This window comes from Rattus norvegicus, chromosome 5 (genome assembly GCF_021556685.1).
Source record: "Rattus norvegicus strain SHRSP/BbbUtx chromosome 5, alternate assembly SHRSP_T2T, whole genome shotgun sequence".
NCBI lineage: Eukaryota > Metazoa > Chordata > Mammalia > Rodentia > Muridae > Rattus > Rattus norvegicus.
The window spans coordinates 132,710,444-132,731,616 of record NC_141538.1 but is presented as its reverse complement, the minus strand read 5'-3'; the positions used below and the strand labels follow the sequence as shown (position 1 = coordinate 132,731,616).

The 21,173-nt window shown below is 37.8% G+C and overlaps 1 protein-coding gene across 5 annotated transcripts in view; it reads right to left on the bottom strand.

Moving 5' to 3' along the window:
• Positions 1 to 20,491, bottom strand: part of Skint1 (selection and upkeep of intraepithelial T cells 1) — a 36,612-nt gene extending 16,121 nt beyond the window's left edge. Inside the window, exons 1-3 of one of the 5 annotated variants that reach the window (XM_087551208.1) lie at positions 20,427 to 20,491; positions 20,182 to 20,218; positions 15,479 to 15,559 (exon numbers count right to left, since the gene is read on the bottom strand). In XM_087551208.1, the coding sequence (XP_087407334.1) occupies positions 15,479 to 15,554 (76 nt within the window). In that variant the 5' untranslated portion in view covers positions 15,555 to 15,559; positions 20,182 to 20,218; positions 20,427 to 20,491. 5 annotated transcript variants of the gene reach the window in all.
• Positions 20,492 to 21,173: the final 682 nt, after the last annotated feature.

Genomic DNA, 21,173 nt, shown 5'->3' with positions numbered 1-21,173 from the left:
TGGTCAAAAAACGGGCCTCAACAGGTACAGAAAGATAGAAATAATCAAATGCGTGCTATCGGACCACCACGGCCTAAAACTGGTCTTCAATAACAATAAGGGAAGAATGCCCACATATACGTGGAAATTGAACAATGCTCTACTCAATGATAACCTGGTCAAGGAAGAAATAAAGAAAGAAATTAAAAACTTTTTAGAATTTAATGAAAATGAAGGTACAACATACCCAAACTTATGGGACACAATGAAAGCTGTGCTAAGAGGAAAACTCATAGCGCTGAGTGCCTGCAGAAAGAAACAGGAAAGAGCATATGTCAGCAGCTTGACAGCACACCTAAAAGCTCTAGAACAAAAAGAAGCAAATACACCCAGGAGGAGTAGAAGGCAGGAAATAATCAAACTCAGAGCTGAAATCAACCAAGTAGAAACAAAAAGGACCATAGAAAGAATCAACAGAACCAAAAGTTGGTTCTTTGAGAAAATCAACAAGATAGATAAACCCTTAGCCAGACTAACGAGAGGACACAGAGAGTGCGTCCAAATTAACAAAATCAGAAATCAAAAGGGAGACATAACTACAGATTCAGAGGAAATTCAAAAAATCATCAGATCTTACTATAAAAACCTATATTCAACAAAACTTGAAAATCTTCAGGAAATGGACAATTTCCTAGACAGATACCAGGTATCGAAGTTAAATCAGGAACAGATAAACCAGTTAAACAACCCCATAACTCCTAAGGAAATAGAAGCAGTCATTAAAGGTCTCCCAACCAAAAAGAGCCCAGGTCCAGACGGGTTTAGTGCAGAATTCTATCAAACCTTCATAGAAGACCTCATACCAATATTATCCAAACTATTCCACAAAATTGAAACAGATGGAGCACTACCGAATTCCTTCTACGAAGCCACAATTACTCTTATACCTAAACCACACAAAGACACAACAAAGAAAGAGAACTTAAGACCAATTTCCCTTATGAATATCGACGCAAAAATACTCAATAAAATTCTGGCAAACCGAATTCAAGAGCACATCAAAACAATCATCCACCATGATCAAGTAGGCTTCATCCCAGGCATGCAGGGATGGTTTAATATACGGAAAACCATCAACGTGATCCATTATATAAACAAACTGAAAGAACAGAACCACATGATCATTTCATTAGATGCTGAGAAAGCATTTGACAAAATTCAACACCCCTTCATGATAAAAGTCCTGGAAAGAATAGGAATTCAAGGCCCATACCTAAACATAGTAAAAGCCATATACAGAAAACCAGTTGCTAACATTAAACTAAATGGAGAGAAACTTGAAGCAATCCCACTAAAATCAGGGACTAGACAAGGCTGCCCACTCTCTCCCTACTTATTCAATATAGTTCTTGAAGTTCTAGCCAGAGCAATCAGACAACAAAAGGAGATCAAGGGGATACAGATCGGAAAAGAAGAGGTCAATATATCACTATTTGCAGATGACATGATAGTATATTTAAGTGATCCCAAAAGTTCCACCAGAGAACTACTAAAGCTGATAAACAACTTCAGCAAAGTGGCTGGGTATAAAATTAACTCAAATAAATCAGTTGCCTTCCTCTATACAAAAGAGAAACAAGCTGAGAAAGAAATTAGGGAAACGACACCCTTCATAATAGACCCAAATAATTTAAAGTACCTCGGTGTGACTTTAACCAAGCAAGTAAAAGATCTGTACAATAAGAACTTCAAGACACTGAGGAAAGAAATTGAAGAAGACCTCAGAAGATGGAAAGATCTCCCATGCTCATGGATTGGCAGGATTAATATAGTAAAAATGGCCATTTTACCAAAAGCAATCTACAGATTCAATGCAATCCCCATCAAAATATCAATCCAATTCTTCAAAGAGTTAGACAGAACAATTTGCAAATTCATCTGGAATAACAAAAAACCCAGGATAGCTAAAGCTATCCTCAACAATAAAAGGACTTCAGGGGGAATCACTATCCCTGAACTCAAGCAGTATTACAGAGCAATAGTGATAAAAACTGCATGGTATTGGTACAGAGACAGACAGATAGACCAATGGAATAGAATTGAAGACCCAGAAATGAACCCACACACCTATGGTCACTTGATTTTTGACAAAGGAGCCAAAACCATCCAATGGAAAAAAGATAGCATTTTCAGCAAATGGTGCTGGTTCAACTGGAGGGCAACATGTAGAAGAATGCAGATCGATCCATCCTTATCACCCTGTACAAAGCTTAAGTCCAAGTGGATCAAGGACCTCCACATCTATACCAGACACACTCAAACTAATAGAAGAAAAACTAGGGAAGCATCTGGAACACATGGGCACTGGAAAAAATTTCCTGAACAAAACACCAATGGCTTATGCTCTAAGATCAAGAATCGACAATTGGGATCTCATAAAACTGCAAAGCTTCTGTAAGGCAAAGGACACTGTGGTTAGGACAAAACGGCAACCTACAGATTGGGAAAAGATCTTTACCAATCCTACAACAGATAGAGGCCTTATATCCAAAATATACAAAGAACTCAAGAAGTTAGACCGCAGGGAAACAAATAACCCTATTAAAAAATGGGGTTCAGAGCTAAACAAAGAATTCACAGCTGAGGAATGCCGAATGGCTGAGAAACACCTAAAGAAATGTTCAACATCTTTAGTCATAAGGGAAATGCAAATCAAAACAACCCTGAGATTTCACCTCACACCAGTGAGAATGGCTAAAGATCAAAAACTCAGGTGACAGCAGATGCTGGCGAGGATGTGGAGAAAGAGGAACACTCCTCCATTGTTGGTGGGATTGCAGACTGGTAAAACCATTCTGGAAATCAGTCTGGAGGTTCCTCAGAAAATTGGACATTGAACTGCCTGAGGATCCAGCTATACCTCTCTTGGGCATATACCCAAAAGATGCCTCAACATATAAAAGAGACACGTGCTCCACTATGTTCATCGCAGCCTTATTTATAATAGCCAGAAACTGGAAAGAACCCAGATGCCCTTCAACAGAGGAATGGATACAGAAAATGTGGTACATCTACACAATGGAATATTACTCAGCTATCAAAAACGAGTTTATGAAATTCGTAGGCAAATGGTTGGAACTGGAAAATATAATCCTGAGTGAGCTAACCCAATCACAGAAAGACATACATGGTATGCACTCATTGATAAGTGGCTATTAGCCCAAATGCTTGAATTACCCTAGATCCCTAGAACAAACGAAACTCAAGACGGATGATCAAAATGTGAATGCTTCACTCCTTCTTTAAATGAGGAAAAAGAATACCCTTGGCAGGGAAGGGAGAGGCAAAGATTAAAACAGAGACTGAAGGAACACCCATTCAGAGCCTGCCCCACATGTGGCCCATACATATAGAGCCACCCAATTAGACAAGATGGATGAAGCAAAGAAGTCCAGACCGACAGGAGCCGGATGTAGATTGCTCCTGAGAGACACAGCCAGAATACAGCAAATACAGAGGCGAATGCCAGCAGCAAACCACTGAACTGAGAATAGGACCCCCGTTGAAGGAATCAGAGAAAGAACTGGAAGAGCTTGAAGGGGCTCGAGACCCCATATGTACAACAATGCCAAGCAACCAGAGCTTCCAGGGACTAAGCCACTACCTAAAGACTATACATGGACTGATCCTGGACTCTGACCCCATAGGTAGCAATGAATATCCTAGTAAGAGCACCAGTGGAAGGGGAAGCCCTGGGTCCTGCTAAGACTGAACCCCCAGTGAACTAGACTATGGGGGGAGGGCGGCAATGGGGGAGGGGAACACCCATAAGTAAGGGGAGGGGAGGGGGATGTTTGCCCGGAAACCGGGAAAGGGAATAACACTTGAAATGTATATAAGAAATACTCAAGTTAATTAAAAAAAAAAAAAAAGACTTGATGTGCTAGGGTTCAGGAGAGACCCAGAGGAACTCTGCTCAAATAAGAAGGGAAGTGGGCATGAGAGAAGTATTGTGAGTGAATGGGAGGAGAATAGGGAAAAGAATGTAAACTGAAGAAATAAAAGTAAATAATTTACTAGTAGAGAGATTGATAAATAATAGATAAAATGGGACCATAGATGTCTATTCTAATGACCATGTAATAATATTAGTGTGCTTATATAATTGATCATTAAAAACAAATATCTGAGCATTGCTAAAAATAATTTTATTTGCTTGGGGAAAAAATCTGAAGATTGTTACTTGGGAACCTCACATGAAGAAAAAATGAGGCATTTGTTTTCAGTGTCTGGCTTACCTCACTCATTATAACTTTTCTACTTCCATTCATTTTACTGTGAAGTACATGATTTCATTTTTCACAGCTGAATGAATAGTATAGTCTAGTATATAAGTGCCACATTTTCATTGTGGCGTGAACCTCATGACTTGAAGTTCATTTAAGTTGTTTTTATTTTCTCGCTACTGTTAACAAAGTAGCAATGAAAACAGATAAGCAAGTGTCTGTGGAGCAGGATATTAAGTCCTTTATGCATATGCCAAGATACATATTTAGAGTTATTTTTATCTTTTTAGAGGGGTCTCCACACTGGTTTCCAGAGTGACTGACTGTACCAGTTTACAACCCTATCAACAATGAAGGAGGGTTCTGTTACCCAGTCATTCCTACCGGCATTGGTTGTGCATTGTTTTCTTGATCTTAGTTACTCTGAGTGGGGTAAAATGAAATCCCAAAGTTGTAATGATTAGTATTTCTCCAATCACTAAGGAAAATGAAAACATTTGATATATGTCTTGGTTGTTTTTATTGCTTCACTTCAGAATTCTCTGTTCAGATCCATAGCCCATTTTTATTTTGGCTATTTTTCTTGACTCTTTGTTTTCTGAGTAACTTATACAACTGTATCATAATCCTTTGATTAATAGCTGACCAAGAATATCTACTATTTCATGGGATTCCTTTTTGCTCAGTCAGTTGGTTCCTTGTGTGTGCAGAAGCATTCCACTACTACTGTCACTCTCCTAATTCAGTGTAATTCCTAACTACACACTAAATTTGTATGTTTAAACACAGAGGTCAGGTCTAAACCTGTGTCCTGAGCAGACCTGGAATGCTAACCCCCTCCTATAACACCTAGAGGGAGACTGACTCCAGGTGCACTGAAATGCCCATGATCATAAGAGAGGCCACAACATCTGGCACAATATTCACAGTAACTTTAGGTGCTGGCTCCCCACCCACTCCTGCAACACTCAGAGAGGCTTGAATCCCAAGAACACTGAGACAACAGGAGCTTAGGAGTTTGGTCACACCAAGTCACAGGGACAGCTGGACTCTGAGAAGTTACAGTGCAACCAGGATCACAGGAATACAGCCTAAAGTCAGAGACAGCAATAGCAGGTAACACTAGAGATAACCAGATGGGAAGAAGCAAGTGCAAGAACATAAGCAACAGAAACAGAGATGACTTGTTATCATCCGAATCAAGTTCTCCCAACACAGCAAGTGCTCGATACCCCATCACACCAGAAAAGCAAGATTCCGATTTAAAATCACATCTCATGATGATAATAGAGGACTTTAAGAAGGACATAAATAACACCCTTAAGGAAATACAGGACAACACAGGTAAACAAGTAGAAGCCCTAAAAGTCGAAACACAAAAATCCCTTAGAAATATAAGAAAACACACAAAAAAAAAACAGGTGAAGGACATGAACAAAAATATCCAGGATCTAAAACAATAAGGAAATTACTAAGGGAAACAACCCTGGAGATAGAAAACCTAGGAAAGAAATCAGGAATCATAGATGCAAGCATCAACAACAGAATACAAGAGATAGAAGAAAGACTCTCAGATGCAGAACATACCATAGAAAACATTGACACAAGAGTCAAAGAAAATGCAAAACACATAAAATTCCTAATTCAAAAACATCCAGGAAATCAAGGACACGATGACAAGACCAAAGCTAAAGATAATGGGTATAGAGGAGAGCAAAGATTCACAACTTAAAGGGCCAGTAAACATCTTCAATAAAAAGTATAGAAAAAAGCTTCCCTAACCTAAAGAAAGAGATGCTCATGAACATACCAGAAGCCTACAGAACTTCAAATAGACTGGACCAGAAAAGAAATTCCTGTCACATAATATTCAAAACACCACATGCACAAAATAAAGAATATTAAAAGCACTAAGGGAAAAGGCCAAATAACATATAAAGGCAAACCTATAAGAATTACATCAGACTTTTTACTAGAGATTCTAAAAGACAGAATATCCTGGGCAGATGTAATACAGATCCTAAGAAAACACAAATACCAACACAAGCTACTAAACCCAGCAAAACTCTCAATTAACATAGACAGAGAATCCAAGATATTCTGTGACAAAATGAAATTTACACAATATCTTTCCATAAATCCAGCCCTACAAAGGAAAATAGATATAAAAAAAACTCCAACACAAATACAGAAACGTCACCCTAGAAAAAGCAAGGAATCTTCTTTCAAAAACTTCTCCCAAAAAATAGCCACACAAAAATAATTCCATATCTAAAACAAAAATATCAGGAAATAACAATCATTTTCCTTAAGGTTAAGAATATCAATGGGGTCAATTCCCCAATAAACAAGCATAGACTAACTACCAGGATCCATAAACAGAACCAGCATTTGGCTGCATACAGGAAATTCACTTCACTGACAAAGACAGACACTACCTCAGAGAAAAGGCTGGAAATTTTTTACAAGCAAAAGGTCCCAAGAAACAAGCTGGCTTAGCCATTCTAATATCAAATAAAATCGACTTTCGACCAAAAGTTATCAAAAAAAAAGTAGGGAAGGACACTTCATATTCATCAATGGAAAAACCTGCCTATATGAACTCTCAATTTTGAATATCTATGCCTTAAATGCAAGGGCACCCACATTCATAAAAGAAACTATATTAAGCTCAAAGCAAACACTGCACCTTACACAATAATAGTGCGAGACTTCAACATCCCACTCTCAGTAATGGCCAGATCATGGAAACAGAAACTAAACAGAGACACAGTGAAACTAACAGAAGTTATGAACCAAATGGATTTAACAGATATCTATAGAACATTTCATCCTAAAACAAAAAGAATATACCTTCTTCTCAGCACCTTACGGTACCTTCTCCAAAACTGACTATATAACCCATCATAAAACAGGCCTCAACAGATACAAGAAGATTAAAATAATCCAGTGGATCCGATCAGATCACCACAGGCAAAGGCTGGTCTTCAATTACAACAAAACCAATGTAAAGCCCACATACACATGGAAGTTGAACAATGCCCTACTCAATAATAACTTGGTCAATAAAGAAATAATGAAAAAAATTAAACACTTTTTAGAATTTAATGAAAATGATAGCACAACATACCAAAACCTATGGGACACAATGAAAGCAAGGCTAAGAGGAAAACTCATAGCTCTGAGTGTCTGCAAATGTAAAGTGGAGAGGGGATACACTAGCAGTTTGAGAGCACACCTGAAACCTTTAGGACAAAAAGAAGCAAATACAGTCAAGAGGACTGATGGCTGAAAATAATCAAACTCAGAACTGAAATCAAACAAGTAGAAACAAAAAGAACTAAACAAAGGATCACCAAAATCAGGAGCTAGTTCTTTGAGAAAATCAGCAAGATAGATAAGCCCTTAGCCAACTAACCAGAGGGCACAGAGAGCATATCCAAATTAAAAAATCAGAAATGAAAAGGGAAACATAACAAAAGAAACTGAGGAACTTCAAGAAAATATCAGATCCTATTATTACTCAACAAAACTGCAAAATCAGAAGGAAATGGACAATTTTCTAGACAGTTATCAGGGACCAAAGTTAAATCAGGATGAGGTAAAACATCTACAACATTCCCATAATTCATAAAGAAATAGCAGTCATTAAATTCTCCCAACCAAAAAGGACCAGATGGACTTAGTGAGGAATTGTATCAGACCATCAAATAATACTTGATACCAGTAGCCTTCAAACTATTCCACAAAATAGAAGCAGAAGGAACATTACCCAATGCATTCTTTGAAGCCACAATTACACTTATAACTAAACAAAAACTGAACAAAGAAAGAGAACGTTGGGCCAATTTCCCTTATGAATATCGATGCAAAAATAAGGGAAAGATCAGGAAATCAATGCCCATACCTAAACATAGTAAAAGTAATATACAGCAAACCAGATGGTATGATAGTATAATTAAGTGACCCCAAAAGTTCCACCAGAGAACTACGAAGCCTGATAAACAACTTCAGCAAAGTGGTTGAGTATGAAATTATCTCAAACAAATCAGTAGCCTTTCTCCACTCAAGGGATAAACAGGCTGAGAAAGAAATTGGGGAAATGACACCTTTCACAATAGTCCCAAATAATGTAAAATATCTCGGTGTGACTCTAATCAAGCAAGTGAAAGATCCTTGTGACAAGAACTTCAAGTCTCTGAAAAAAGAAATTGAAGAAGATATCAGAAGATGGAAAGACCTTCCATGCTCATGGCTTAGCAGGATTAATATAGTAAAAATGGTCATTTTGCCATAAGCAATCTACTGATTCAGTGCAATCCCCATCAAAATTCCAATTCAATTCTTCACAGAGTCAGTAAGAGCAATTGGCAAACATGTCTGGAAAACAAAATACCCAGGATAGCAAAAACTATACTCAAAAATAAAAGGACTTCTAGGGGAATCATCATCCCTGGCCTCAAGCAGTATTACAGAGCAATGGTGATTTAAAAAAAGCTGTATGGTATTAGTACAGAGACAGGCAGGTAGATCAGTGGAATAGAATTGAAGACCCAGGAATGAACCCACACACCTATGGTTACTTGATCTTTGACAATGGAGCTAAAACCACCCGATGGAAAAAAAATAACATTTTCAACAAATGGTGCTGGTTCAACTGGAGGTCAGCATGTAGAAGAATTCAAATCGATCCATTCTTATCACCCTCTACAAAGCTTAAGTCCAAGTGGATCAAGGACCTCCAACTCAAACCAGATACACTCAAACTAATAGAAAAAAATGGGAGGAGTCTTGATCACATGGGAACTGGGGAAAATTTCCTGAATAAAACAGCAATGGCTTATGCTTTAAGATCAAGAACTGTGAAATGGAACCTCATAAAACTGCAAACTTCTGTAAAGCAAAGGACACTGTCGTTAGGAAAAAACAGCAACCAACAAATTGGGAAAAGATCTTTACCAATCCTATATCTGATAGAGGGTTAATAACCAAAATATACAAAAAAACTAAAGAAGTTAGACTCCAGAGAGCCAAATAGCCCTATTAAAAATGAAGTGCAGAGCCAAATAAAAATTCTCAACTGAGGAATATTGAATGGCCGAGAAACACCTAAATAAATGTTCAACATCCTTAGTCAGCAGGGAAATGAAAATCAAAACAACCCTGAGATTCCACCTCACACCAGTGAGAATGGCAAAGATCAAAAACTCTGGTGACAGCAGATGCTGGTGAGGATGTGGAGAAAGAGGAACACTCCTCCATTGTTGGTGGGGTTGCAAGATGGTACAACCATTCTGGAAATCAGTCTGGAGGTTCCTCAGAAAATTGGACATCGCACTACCTGAGGACCCACCTATACCACTCCTGGGCATATACCCAAAAGATGCTCTAACATATAAGAAGGACACAAGCTCCACTGTGTTTATAGCAGCCTTATTTATAATAGCCAGAAGCTGGAAAAAGCACAGATGTCCTTCAACAGATGAATGGAAGCACAAAATGCGGTACATTTACATCATTGAGTTTTACTCAGCTATTAAAGACAATAACTTCATTAAACTCATAGGCAAATGAATGGAACTAGAAAATATCATCCTGAGTGAAGTACCCCAATCACAAAAAAGTCTCACATGGCATGAACTCACTGATAAGCTTATATTAGCCCAAAAACCTTGGAATACCCAAGAAACAATCCACAGATCATATGAAGCTCAAGAAGAAGGAATACCAAAATGTGGATGCTTCAATCCGTCTTAGAAGGGAGAATAATACTCATGGGAGGAAATACAGGGACAAAGAGGGGAGCAGGAACTGAAGGAAAGGTCATCCAGATCCATCCCATATGTAGCCACAAAACCCAGTCACTATTGCTGATGCCAAGCATCAGCTGACAGGAGCCAGATATGGATGTCTCCTGAGAGGCTCCAACAGAGCCTTACTAATACAGATAAGGATGCTTGCAGTTAACCATCAGCTGAGTACATGGACCCCAGTGGAGGAGCTAGAGAGAGGACTGAAGGAACCAAAGCAGTTTGCAATCCCTCATGAAGAACAACAATATCAACCAACTAGACACCCCAGAGATTTGGTGGACTAAACCACCAACCAAAGGGTACACTTGGAGGGACCCATGGCTTCAGGCGCATATGTACCAGAGAACGGCATTGTCTGGCATTAATAGGAGGAGAAGCCGTTGGTCCTGAGAAGGCTCATTTCCTCAGTGTAGAAGAATGCCAGGAAATTGAGGTGGGAGTGGGTAGGTGGAATTGGGAGCATCTTCATAGAAGCAGGAGGAGGGGAGGGGTGTGGAAAATGGGGGAAAGAGGATCACATTTGAAATGTAGATACATAAAATATCCAATAAAAAAATATCCAGTTAAAGAAAAGAAAAAAAGCAAAAAATAAAAACCCAGAGGCAATGTAGCCCTCGCCTCTCGTTGATGTAGCTTTTTTTGCAGAAAGTTATAAGTGGTCAAAGTACAGAAAAAAGTGACCTTCGCCTGCTTAGCCAAATATATAACACAATTCATATAAATAAAACATAGTGTTTTCTTTATATATTTATATATTTTAAACTATGGATAAAGGAGTCAAAATGATTATAAGAGCAAGAGGTACTAAGAAATCTCCTGTGAGGTTCTATCTAATAGATAAGACAAGAAAACCCCATCCATGAAATCTCAATAGTAAGACTAAGACTAGAACAACATCTGCACCTGTTGACATGCCAGTATGGACGGGGAAATCCCACTGGGATTATCTAAGTAATCCACCCTTAGATGAATAACTACAATCAGTTTATGACAACTGAAAGAGAAATCATTAATCTTCTCCACAGAGAAGCCCAATTTTTGGTAATCCAATTCCAAATGGTCAGGTTTAAAAGCATTTACATATAATCAATACTAAATATATTAAATATTCTATATATACATGCATTTGTGTGAGTGTTTGTGAGTGTGTGCGTGTGTGAGTGTGTGTGTGCAACAATTTTAAGGAAAGAGGCCAAGAATTTGAGAAGAATTAATAGAGGGGTATACTAGGAAGGGTTGGAGAGAGGAAAAAGGTAAATGATGTAATTATATTTTTCTTAATTTTTTTTTATTTTATTTAATCCTTTTTTACACTCCATATTTTATTTCCCTCCTGGTCCACCATCTGACTATTTCACTGTTCCCCATCCTGTACCTCTTCTATACCACTCCCCATTCCCACCCGGTCTCCATAGGACACAGGAAGCCCCCAGGCCTCCCACACACACCCCACCCTACCAGACCTCTAAACTCCTTGAGGCTTCCAGCCTCTTGAGAGTTTGGTGCATCTTCTCTGACTGAACCCAGACCTGGCAATCCTCTACTGTATATGTGTTGAGGGTCTCATATCAGCTAGTGCATGCTGACTGGTTGGTGTTCCAGTGTCTGAGAGATATTGGGGTCCAGGAATTTTAAAATGTACTTCTTGGGATATATTTTAAACAAATAAATATTCATGACTTTAGTTTGTCGCTAGGCAACTTTAGAGTCAATGGATATTAGTTTAGAAGTAAAGGCAGGAACAATATACAATTCATTAGGACCTAGGAACTAGAGAGAATTACTCTATCAATTAACTATTAAACTTAAATTCTGTTAGTAATAATCTATCTATAATGAACTCATTGTAATAAATGTATCATACTAAATAGAGATGTTAATAATTAGGGAAATTCTATACATTTGAAATAGGTAGAGTTGGATTATTTTGGAAACTGTGTGTGTTTGGTGCATAATTTTCCTATAAACCCAAAGGTGGTCTAAAGATGAAGATTATACAATGCTTTAATGGTAGAGGCCAAAAAGAGAGAGAATAAAAAAGAACATAAAGTTTGTTGGGAGGGAGGTGGGGAAGAACTAAGAAGAGTTGGGGAGAGAAAGGAATATGAACAAAACCTATTGCATAAAAGTGTCTTATAATTTTTTTTAAATTAAATGTTAAAGATAAAAATAAAACATGATTGAGACCTACAGAAACTTTGTCATCAACAAAATTATAAAAAGTCGGAAAAAAACTCTTCTACACATGTCAAAAGTATTTATCAGTTTTTTGAATTTTGTTAAGACAAAAGTACTTGGATAAAATATAACACAGAAAAGCAAGAGGTTCCCAGGACCCAAGGGGATGACATTAGCTGAAACACCCAAAAAAAGGGAGGGAAAACTTGTAGAAACCATATCCAGAAGTTAGGCAAGGCCCCTGGTTGGGGGATGGGACCACCCATGCATCTCCAAATTTTTCACCCAGAATTGTTCCTGTCTAAAGGAAATATGGAGACAAAGTGTGGAGAGAGACTTAGGGAAAGGTCATCCACAGACTGAACCACCTGGGGCTCCACCATCCCATATGTGGCCACCAAACCCAGGATGCCAAAAAATGATTGCTGACAGGAGCTTGTTAGAGATGTCACCTGAGGGGCTTTGCCAGAGCCTGAGAAATACAGAGAGACGGATGTTAGCAGCCAACCACTGGACTGAGCACCGGGACCCCAATGGAAGAGTTAGAGAAAGGACTGAAGGAGCTGAAGGGGTTTACAATCCCATAGGAAGAACAACATTATCAACAAACCAGACCCCCAGAGCTCCTAGGGACTAAATCACCAACCAAAGAGTACACATGGAGTGACCCATGCCTTCAGCCGCATATGTAATAGAGGATGGCCTAGTTGGGCATCAGTGGGAGGAGAGGCCCTTGGCCCTGTGAAGGTTCAATGTCGCAGTGTAGGGGAAAGCAAGGGTGAGGAGGCAGGAGTGTGTAAGTAGGTAGGGGAATACCCTCATAAAAGCAGTGGGAGGGAGATTGGATAGGGGATTTCCAGAGGGGAAACCCACAAAGGACATAACAATTGAAATGTAAATAAATAAAATATCCAATTAAAAATTAATAAAATATCTGTAAATAACACAGAAGCAAATTAATTCTTAAAATTAAGAGTTGTTAAAAATCAAGGAAAAGAAGATCAGAAATGTAAAGGAAATAAGGCATAAATGTATTTCAGAGAAAATGAAAGACTTTGAAATATACTTGGCATTACTGATTAATTCAAAAAGAAAGTGTAAAAAGAGATTCTATTTTCTCATCTGTAGATGTCATTAATGACTTTGACATCTGTAAGAAATATACCTGAGGAGCTCATACATGGCAACAGTGCAGAATATCATTTCTAATATCATAGTAAAATACTAATATATAGACATGCACTAGCAAATCTACTCACAGAAATATGTGTAAAAAATACATTTAATATAAATGTAAGCAGTGAATTAATTTGGCTGCTGCACTTCTTTATATTATGCTAGTCCCCAATAACCACACAAACAAAACAAAATTTATTTGAAACTGTCCCTCAATCGTTGAGCAGTTAAATGAACTATGTTAACTTTCTATGCTATTCTAGCCACCTCCCAGTCCCATCTTATGATACTTTTATATTTTTATTGATCTGGAACTTTGGGCTTCAAATGTATTTTCATTGTCTCTCTTCGAACCAATTCCTCCATTGTCCTGGCTAATCTGATCCCCCTCTCTCTCTCACTCCTTCCTCTGGCTGGTGGATATCCAGCCCTATTCACTATTTCACCAAGTCATTGGGTGATCAGCATTTATTCACAAGACAGATAATAAATGGTAATAATTGTTTACATGGATTTGAGACAGGAGTTCTTGGTATAAGTACAATAATGCTGTGTTCCAGTTGAAACAAGATATGAGACCAGGGAAATCGACATCTGAATAATATAAGTATAGACTTTATACATTGTTCAAAAAGATTATGCCCACAAATATGTTTATAGCCATATTCACAGTTATGTTCAAAACTCTGTGAAGACACATTTGTGGCAACCTAGTCAAATGTGAGCCCCAACTAAAAAGGACTCAATAAGAATTTTATCACTTAATGTAGAACTTTTACTGGAACATTCTACATTTCTGTGCCATTTACTGCTTCATACTTTGTTTACTGTACCTCCAAAGAAGCTACATGTTGATTGTATAAATTCCCTTACAAATAATTGAGCAAGATTTTAACTTTCCTCATCTCATTGTGTTGATAATTCTCATGTATTCCCATAAAAATCCACATCCTTGACCACTTCCTCAAGATAAAAGTGGTACATGAGACACATTTGCTCGCTGTGAATACTGAGCTCTCAGGAGCAAGAAGCTGATGTTCTTCACCCTTTTTTTCTCCAAAGAACCTGGTACAAATCTAAGAAAATAAGATGTTCCAGTTGGAAATGACTCATTATTTCTACCCATGTGGTTACTGTGTCTGAAGTAGAGTGGATCCCAGGGCTCATATGTTTGAATACTTAGCCTCAAGTTGGTGGAACTACATGGAAAAAAGTAGGTGTGTTCCTGTTGGGAGACTTGTGTCACTGAAGGTTGGCATGAGTCCCAGTGAATATTCTGCTCAAGATATGAGTTCTCCTGGATGCAGATCTCTCCTGAGAGACACAGACAGTATATGGCAAATACATGGGTGAATGCCAGCAGCAAACCACTGAACTGAGAACGGGATCCCCGTTGAAGGAATCAGAGAAAGGACTGAAAGAGCTTGAAGGGGCTCGAGACCCCATATGTACAACAATGCCAACCAACCAGAGCTTCCAGGGACTAAGCCACTACCTAAAGACTATACATGGACTGACCCTGGACTCTGACCTCATAGGTAGCAATGAATATCCTAGTAAGAGCACTAGTGGAAGGGGAAGCCCTGGGTCCTGCCAAGGCTGGGCCCCCAGTGAATGGGATTGTTGGGGGGAGGGTGGTAATGGTAGGAGGATGGGGAGGGGAACACCCATAAGGAAGGGGAGGGGGAGGGGCTAGGGGGATGTTGACCTGGAAACCAGGAAAGGGAATAACATTTGAAATGTAAAAAAGAAATTCCCAGTTTAATAAAGATGGAAAAAAAGATAGGAGTTCTCCGTTGTTCTGGCCACAGGCCTTTGCTGCACCATCGTGGACTCTAACCCTCTGAAATGTTCAGTGCAATTAATTGCTTCCTTTTATACTTTGCCTTGGCTGTGGTATTTTATCAGAGGAATAGAAAAGTAACTAATACAGTTACCTAGGTCCCTAGGAATAATAGTTTTAAAATCCGGCCCATTTTATTCTTCCTTACTATTCCTAACAAGCTTGATATTGCTAAAGCTCTATAGTGAGTGACACATTTATACCTGAGTTTGCTGTATTCATCTGAAGGAGGAACATAACAACACAGTGTCCATAAAAATACAGTCCTGTGGATCCCATTGCACCTGTCAAAAATAAGGATGCAAGTTACAAAGTATTAAAACGCTAAGAATTTGCAGAGGTGAAAACAGACTTGGGGGAGAAAAAGAAATAGACTGGTCACTATAAGAAATGATATTTGTAAAATTCTACTGCTCTTCACCATTTCCAATAGACCTAGAAAATGGATATAAGAAATGGGAGTTTTCAAATGTTAAAATGGTTATTTGAGAAGACTTTTGGGGAATTAAGCAGTCTATTTTGCTTTGAAGAAATCCCCCCATCTTCTCCGTTATTATAGGAGCTAGTAATAAGACTTAAGTTTGGGTTCTGATTTAAAGATGTGCAGAATTGGGGCAACGTTGAATTTAAATATTTAATGTGCTAAATATTAATCTAAGTTAAGAACAATGAAAGGTAGCCTGAAATTCATAGAACTGGGGTAAGGAAAATTTTGCACAAAAATTAGAGTCTTACATGTGATAACTAACATGCATTTCTTTACAGTCAAAACAATTCATTTCTAACTAAGGTCCCTCATGGTTATCTGGCAGCATCTGCCATAGATGATTAGCCACTTTCCTCATTACCAAATACCAAAATTAATAGAGTGAAGTTTTGTTTTGCGTTATAGCTTAAGAAGTGTTATGGTACACCATATTTGGAAATACATGGTGGTCAGTGTGTAAAGCAGTGTGTAAAACAACATTGAGTCTGCAATCAGGAAGCATCGAGAGAATAGAAGTGAGGTCAAGCTATCAAGCCACAAGGCCTGTCACCAGATGACCACCACATCAGAGCTCTACCTACTTAAAGTCACGACTTTCCAAAACAACTCCAACATCCAAGAACAAAGCATTTAGACCTGTGGTCCTACGGAGATTGTGACTGTAAATATTGATGGCCAACATGAGAGTATATAATATACCATCACCTAGGAGATAGCTCTCTGGGCACATGTGAGAAAATTTTGATACCAGGTTATTTGTAGTAGGAAGACCTGGCCTAACTGTGAAACAGTATTCCACGGAGTGTGATCCTAGAATAAATATAAAGAAAAAAGACATAAATAGTCTCCTTCACATCTGTTTACAGTGACCAGCTAGCTGACTCATGTTTCTATCAACATTATTTTTCTTGCCAAGATTGGCTTATTTTTTGAATATTAGGCTGAAATAAACCCAACTTTCTTAAGTTGCTTTCTTATCTGGCATTTTGTGACAACAATAAAGAGGACAGCATTTCAGATTCAGCCCACATTATTTTCTTGTCCTCATAGGCTCATATTCATCTTACAATGGCAATGCATTTGTTCCAAATCTAGAAATTAACATAATCTCTAGTGGTCTTCATGTTATTTGAGTGTTAAAAGTCTCTTCTGAGACTCAAGGTGTAATCTCTTAACTAGACCACTCTAAAATCCAACAACAAGCTATATACTTCAAATACACAGTGACGCAGATCAAACATTCCAATTCCAAAAGTAAGGAGCAATGAAATAGAAATAATAGGACAAAAGTAAGACTAAGAGCAAATAGAAAATACTTCAGCTCAATGCCTGGCCTCTGGAGCTCATGGTGTCATTATCTGTTTTCTAAATGTAACCTTTCCCCAGAATTCTGCCCTCTCCAACACACATAACCTTTCTGGTGGGTTAGACCTATTCTGTGCATTTAGGTCTCCACAACTGATGCCTCCTGGGCCTGCCATCCCCAACATCCTGAAGTTTCCATTGAAACTTAAGCTTTCCTTCCTTGTTTACTACAATGTTTTTGTGGAACTTCCTATCAGGTTTTCAAACTTTGCCACATAGAGTCTTTTGTGGGTTTGGGAAACTTCGATACAAATTTCCATTACCCTGCACTGTTGTGTGTTCAGTGCATTCAAAACTGGTACTATGTAGATGATATTGCCAAGTTCTGATGCCACTGGAAAACCCCAATAGAGGAAATAACAACTTATCCTCAACAGATAGATACTCTGTCATTGTATCTGGCTTCCCGGATTATAGCAATTCACATGCATTGATACATGTTCGGTCTTTTCATTCTCATGTTGTCGTAGGCACACTTATTTCTCACCAAGTGATTCCTTTTGCAACTAAGTAAATTTCCAGCACACTGAAGAACAGTAAATTCTCTTGTCTTGTCATGTGCAGTTGATTTATGACAATAAATCTATGACATATGATCTATGCTTTAAACCCAGGGCTGACTGTGCCACCTCCCACTGTAGAACGCAAAGGAATCCAAATAATAAGGTAGGTATTTAAGATCCTATTTCACTAAGTGGGTTTAGAACCTATATTACCACTTTCTTTACCCTTTATGCTGGATGTTTAGAGATTCTAAGATTCTGAGATCTCACCAGAATATTTAATTAAGAATCTGATTTATTGGAAGCTGAGACTTCTCCCTAGTCATTTGGAGAATCTTACATCAGTGAATGTGGGTCAGATGGGTGTGTCACTGTACCCTGTTGGGAGTGGGTGAAGGCCAAAGTAGTTCCTTGACTGATAATCGCAGTCACTAGTAAACTGAAGTGTCTCACAGCTGCCTGTAACTCCAAGTATCTGATATTCTCTTCTGGCCTCCGTAGATATCTGCATTCATGAACCATACAAATAAGAAAACATACAGTCATAAAAGAAATGAAGCAAATATTTAAATAAGAACCTCCATGTCAACACTGAATGTGCAGGTATTATTAATAGTTTGGAGTTCAGTAATTAGCTTACTTGTAACTCCTAGAATAGCGCTTTGTCCTTACCAATGAACTGTGACAAGAAGCTCGAGGCATGTTCTTCACTGATAACTTCAGAAAAGTCACCTCAAGAAAATGACTGAAGAGAAGGCTGACTGATCACCGAAACTATCAGTTACTGGCTTCCATTGACAATGTGTAATGATTTACTGCTGACATTTGTATATTCCTGATGCTGGGTAAGAGAGCTACATATCAGTGTCCTGCTTCCAACTTACATCACTGAGGCATCTCTACTGTTCTGTTATAATCAGAACTGTAGTGCTGAGAAGTTCTCACCACATGAGAAGTTCAGAAGCAGTCTTTCTGTGGAGGGTGAGAATGATTGTATACAAAGTAGAGAAGTATCCAGTTATGTGACAATCTTTATGTAATAAAGTTTTATTTAAAGTTAAAAAACAGCTATTTTAAACACTTAACATTTTGGCATAGTTGTTTAAAGTAATATTAGTGGCAGCAGTATAAATTTTAGGCCAGAACTGTGGCCAAACTACTAGTTAGCATGCTAACATCTTATAGGTTCGGAAGTTTGTCATGGTGCTGTTGTAAATTTTCATGCACCTATTGGACAAATCTGAGCTGTGGACTAGACAAAAGTCAAAGGTTAACTATAATGAATAATGTCTTTCTTTATCCATAGTCACTACTCTGAGTTATTTTGTAAAACCATCTCAGTGAAAGCCAAATATCAAAATATTTGCAGTGTTGAAATCAAAGTGATACTCCTATGAGAAAATGTGTGCTTTGGAACATTGCTAAAGAGACCAACAAATTTCATTCTCACTTAGATGAAGATCACAACCGTTCACATGTCTCATGCTGCTGATCGATGTTTAGCTATTTAACAGTAGTGAGTTAGGTGTTTCATGATATAGAGTTTCAATTTATGGAGATAAAAAGTGTCTAGAAATAGAACATGAAGGTGGTTGCACAGTAATGTGAATATATTTAATACTACTGAACATTACATTTTAAATAAGTGGAAATTTTAATTTATTAAGAAATTTTTAAACTATTTTACTAGTTCTTTTAGAATAGTATATAATATATTGTGATTGTACTCACCCCCTCCATCAACTTTTAACAACTTTTAACAGTTTAATCACCCTTCCCTACCAACCCACTTTGTGTCCTTTGTTGTTGTTGTTGTTGTTGTTGTTGTGGTTGTTGTTGTTAAACCATTCAGTCCTATTTAAGATGCCCATCAAATTTTAAGTCTGGCACCTTCCACTGTACCATGGTCTATCCACTAGGAACCACAACATTGAAGAAAGTTGACTTTCCTTTCTCAACCATTTTCAATTGTCAATATCTCCTCGAATACCACTGGGACTTCAGGCCCACGTCTCTACTCCATGCTTGGATTTTGTTTGGCTTGAGTTTAAGGTGGTGGGTGACTACAATGAGTCAATATTTTCCAAACATAAAAGGGCTGCTGAACTTGTGGACTCATAGCAGTTGTGACAGCCTGTAGCACCTTTGGTACACTGAGCCAGTCAGTTTATTTTTCCTGACATTGCTAAAGATTTTACTGTAATAAACCAAATAAACTTACAATTTATACAGAATTTGAACTAATAAAGGTACAAAAAGTAATGTCAGGAAGTGTAATGTTAGGAAAGAAATTCATTGGCAACATGAACACACTCTAAATTATTCAATGTCTGGGTGACGACTATTCATCCTCTGACTCACAAGATTTCACTAATCTTCAGATGTAGGTCAAGTGACAGAAATTAAAGAGAGAACAGTTCATGAAGCATCGGAAATGGAAAGGAATGAGAGAGAGAGAGAGAGAGAGAGAGAGAGAGAGAGAGAGAGAGAGAGAGAGATCATCTGTAAGGAAAGAATATATCCCCATATCTTACTAAAAACTCTCACTTACTTGGTACTGGAGATCGTGGGTCAGCTCCTTTTTGTTCCTGTAGAGATAGTCCCAGTTAGATCACTTAGATGTCTGACAATGCTTTTGAGAATATTCTAGAGCAAGGGCAGTATATGTCAGATGCAAATGGGAGCCAGGAGAACTCATTACCAAACTTTCTTTTTTGAAGTCACACCTGGACATACTATTGTCTAACACTGATGTTTGCATTACTTTCCAAGGGAAATTTCCAATAGACTGATTACCTCAGCATGTAAATGAAACAATTATTTAGCTCTGTCCTTACACTTGGCATTACACAAGTACTAACATGACTCTTCTCACTGTGGGAAGAGGCAAAACAAAATCTGACTCATAAATGTCAAGTAACTAGCAATGCAGTCAAGACCTTTGATAATTTGATTTTAAAACCTATATCTGTACTTAGAGACAAAAAAAGATTCCCAAACTAGACATTCAAAGAATCAGCGAGCCAATGACCATTGCAAGGAATCTTGAACAAAAAAATTACCTTCAAGGCAGTTAAGTAAAGAAATACAGCAGGTATTCTAGGTTGTGGGCAAAATGTTTTTTAAAATATTGAATGGAAAATTCACAAAAAGTAGATCACTGTGATTGGAATAGGTGAAACGATGGAAAGCAAAGGAGAGAGGCAATCTGTACAGACAAGCAAATATGAAATTTTAAGAAAAAAATTTCCACTTAATTTTATGTTTATATGTATATACTTAAGTCTACTAAAATATATGTATACAAATGTATATATTTGATATTACATAGACAATAATCATAAAGATTTATAATAATTATCTATGAATATGCATATAAGCATATAAGCATACAAGCATATAATATACACATGTAACACAATTATATATATGTGTTTATCTACATGCACATAGAAATAAGTTTATGTATAACACATATATAGGTGATAATGCTCATATGTATTGATATACACATGTGGAAATTCTACATGTATACAGATATAT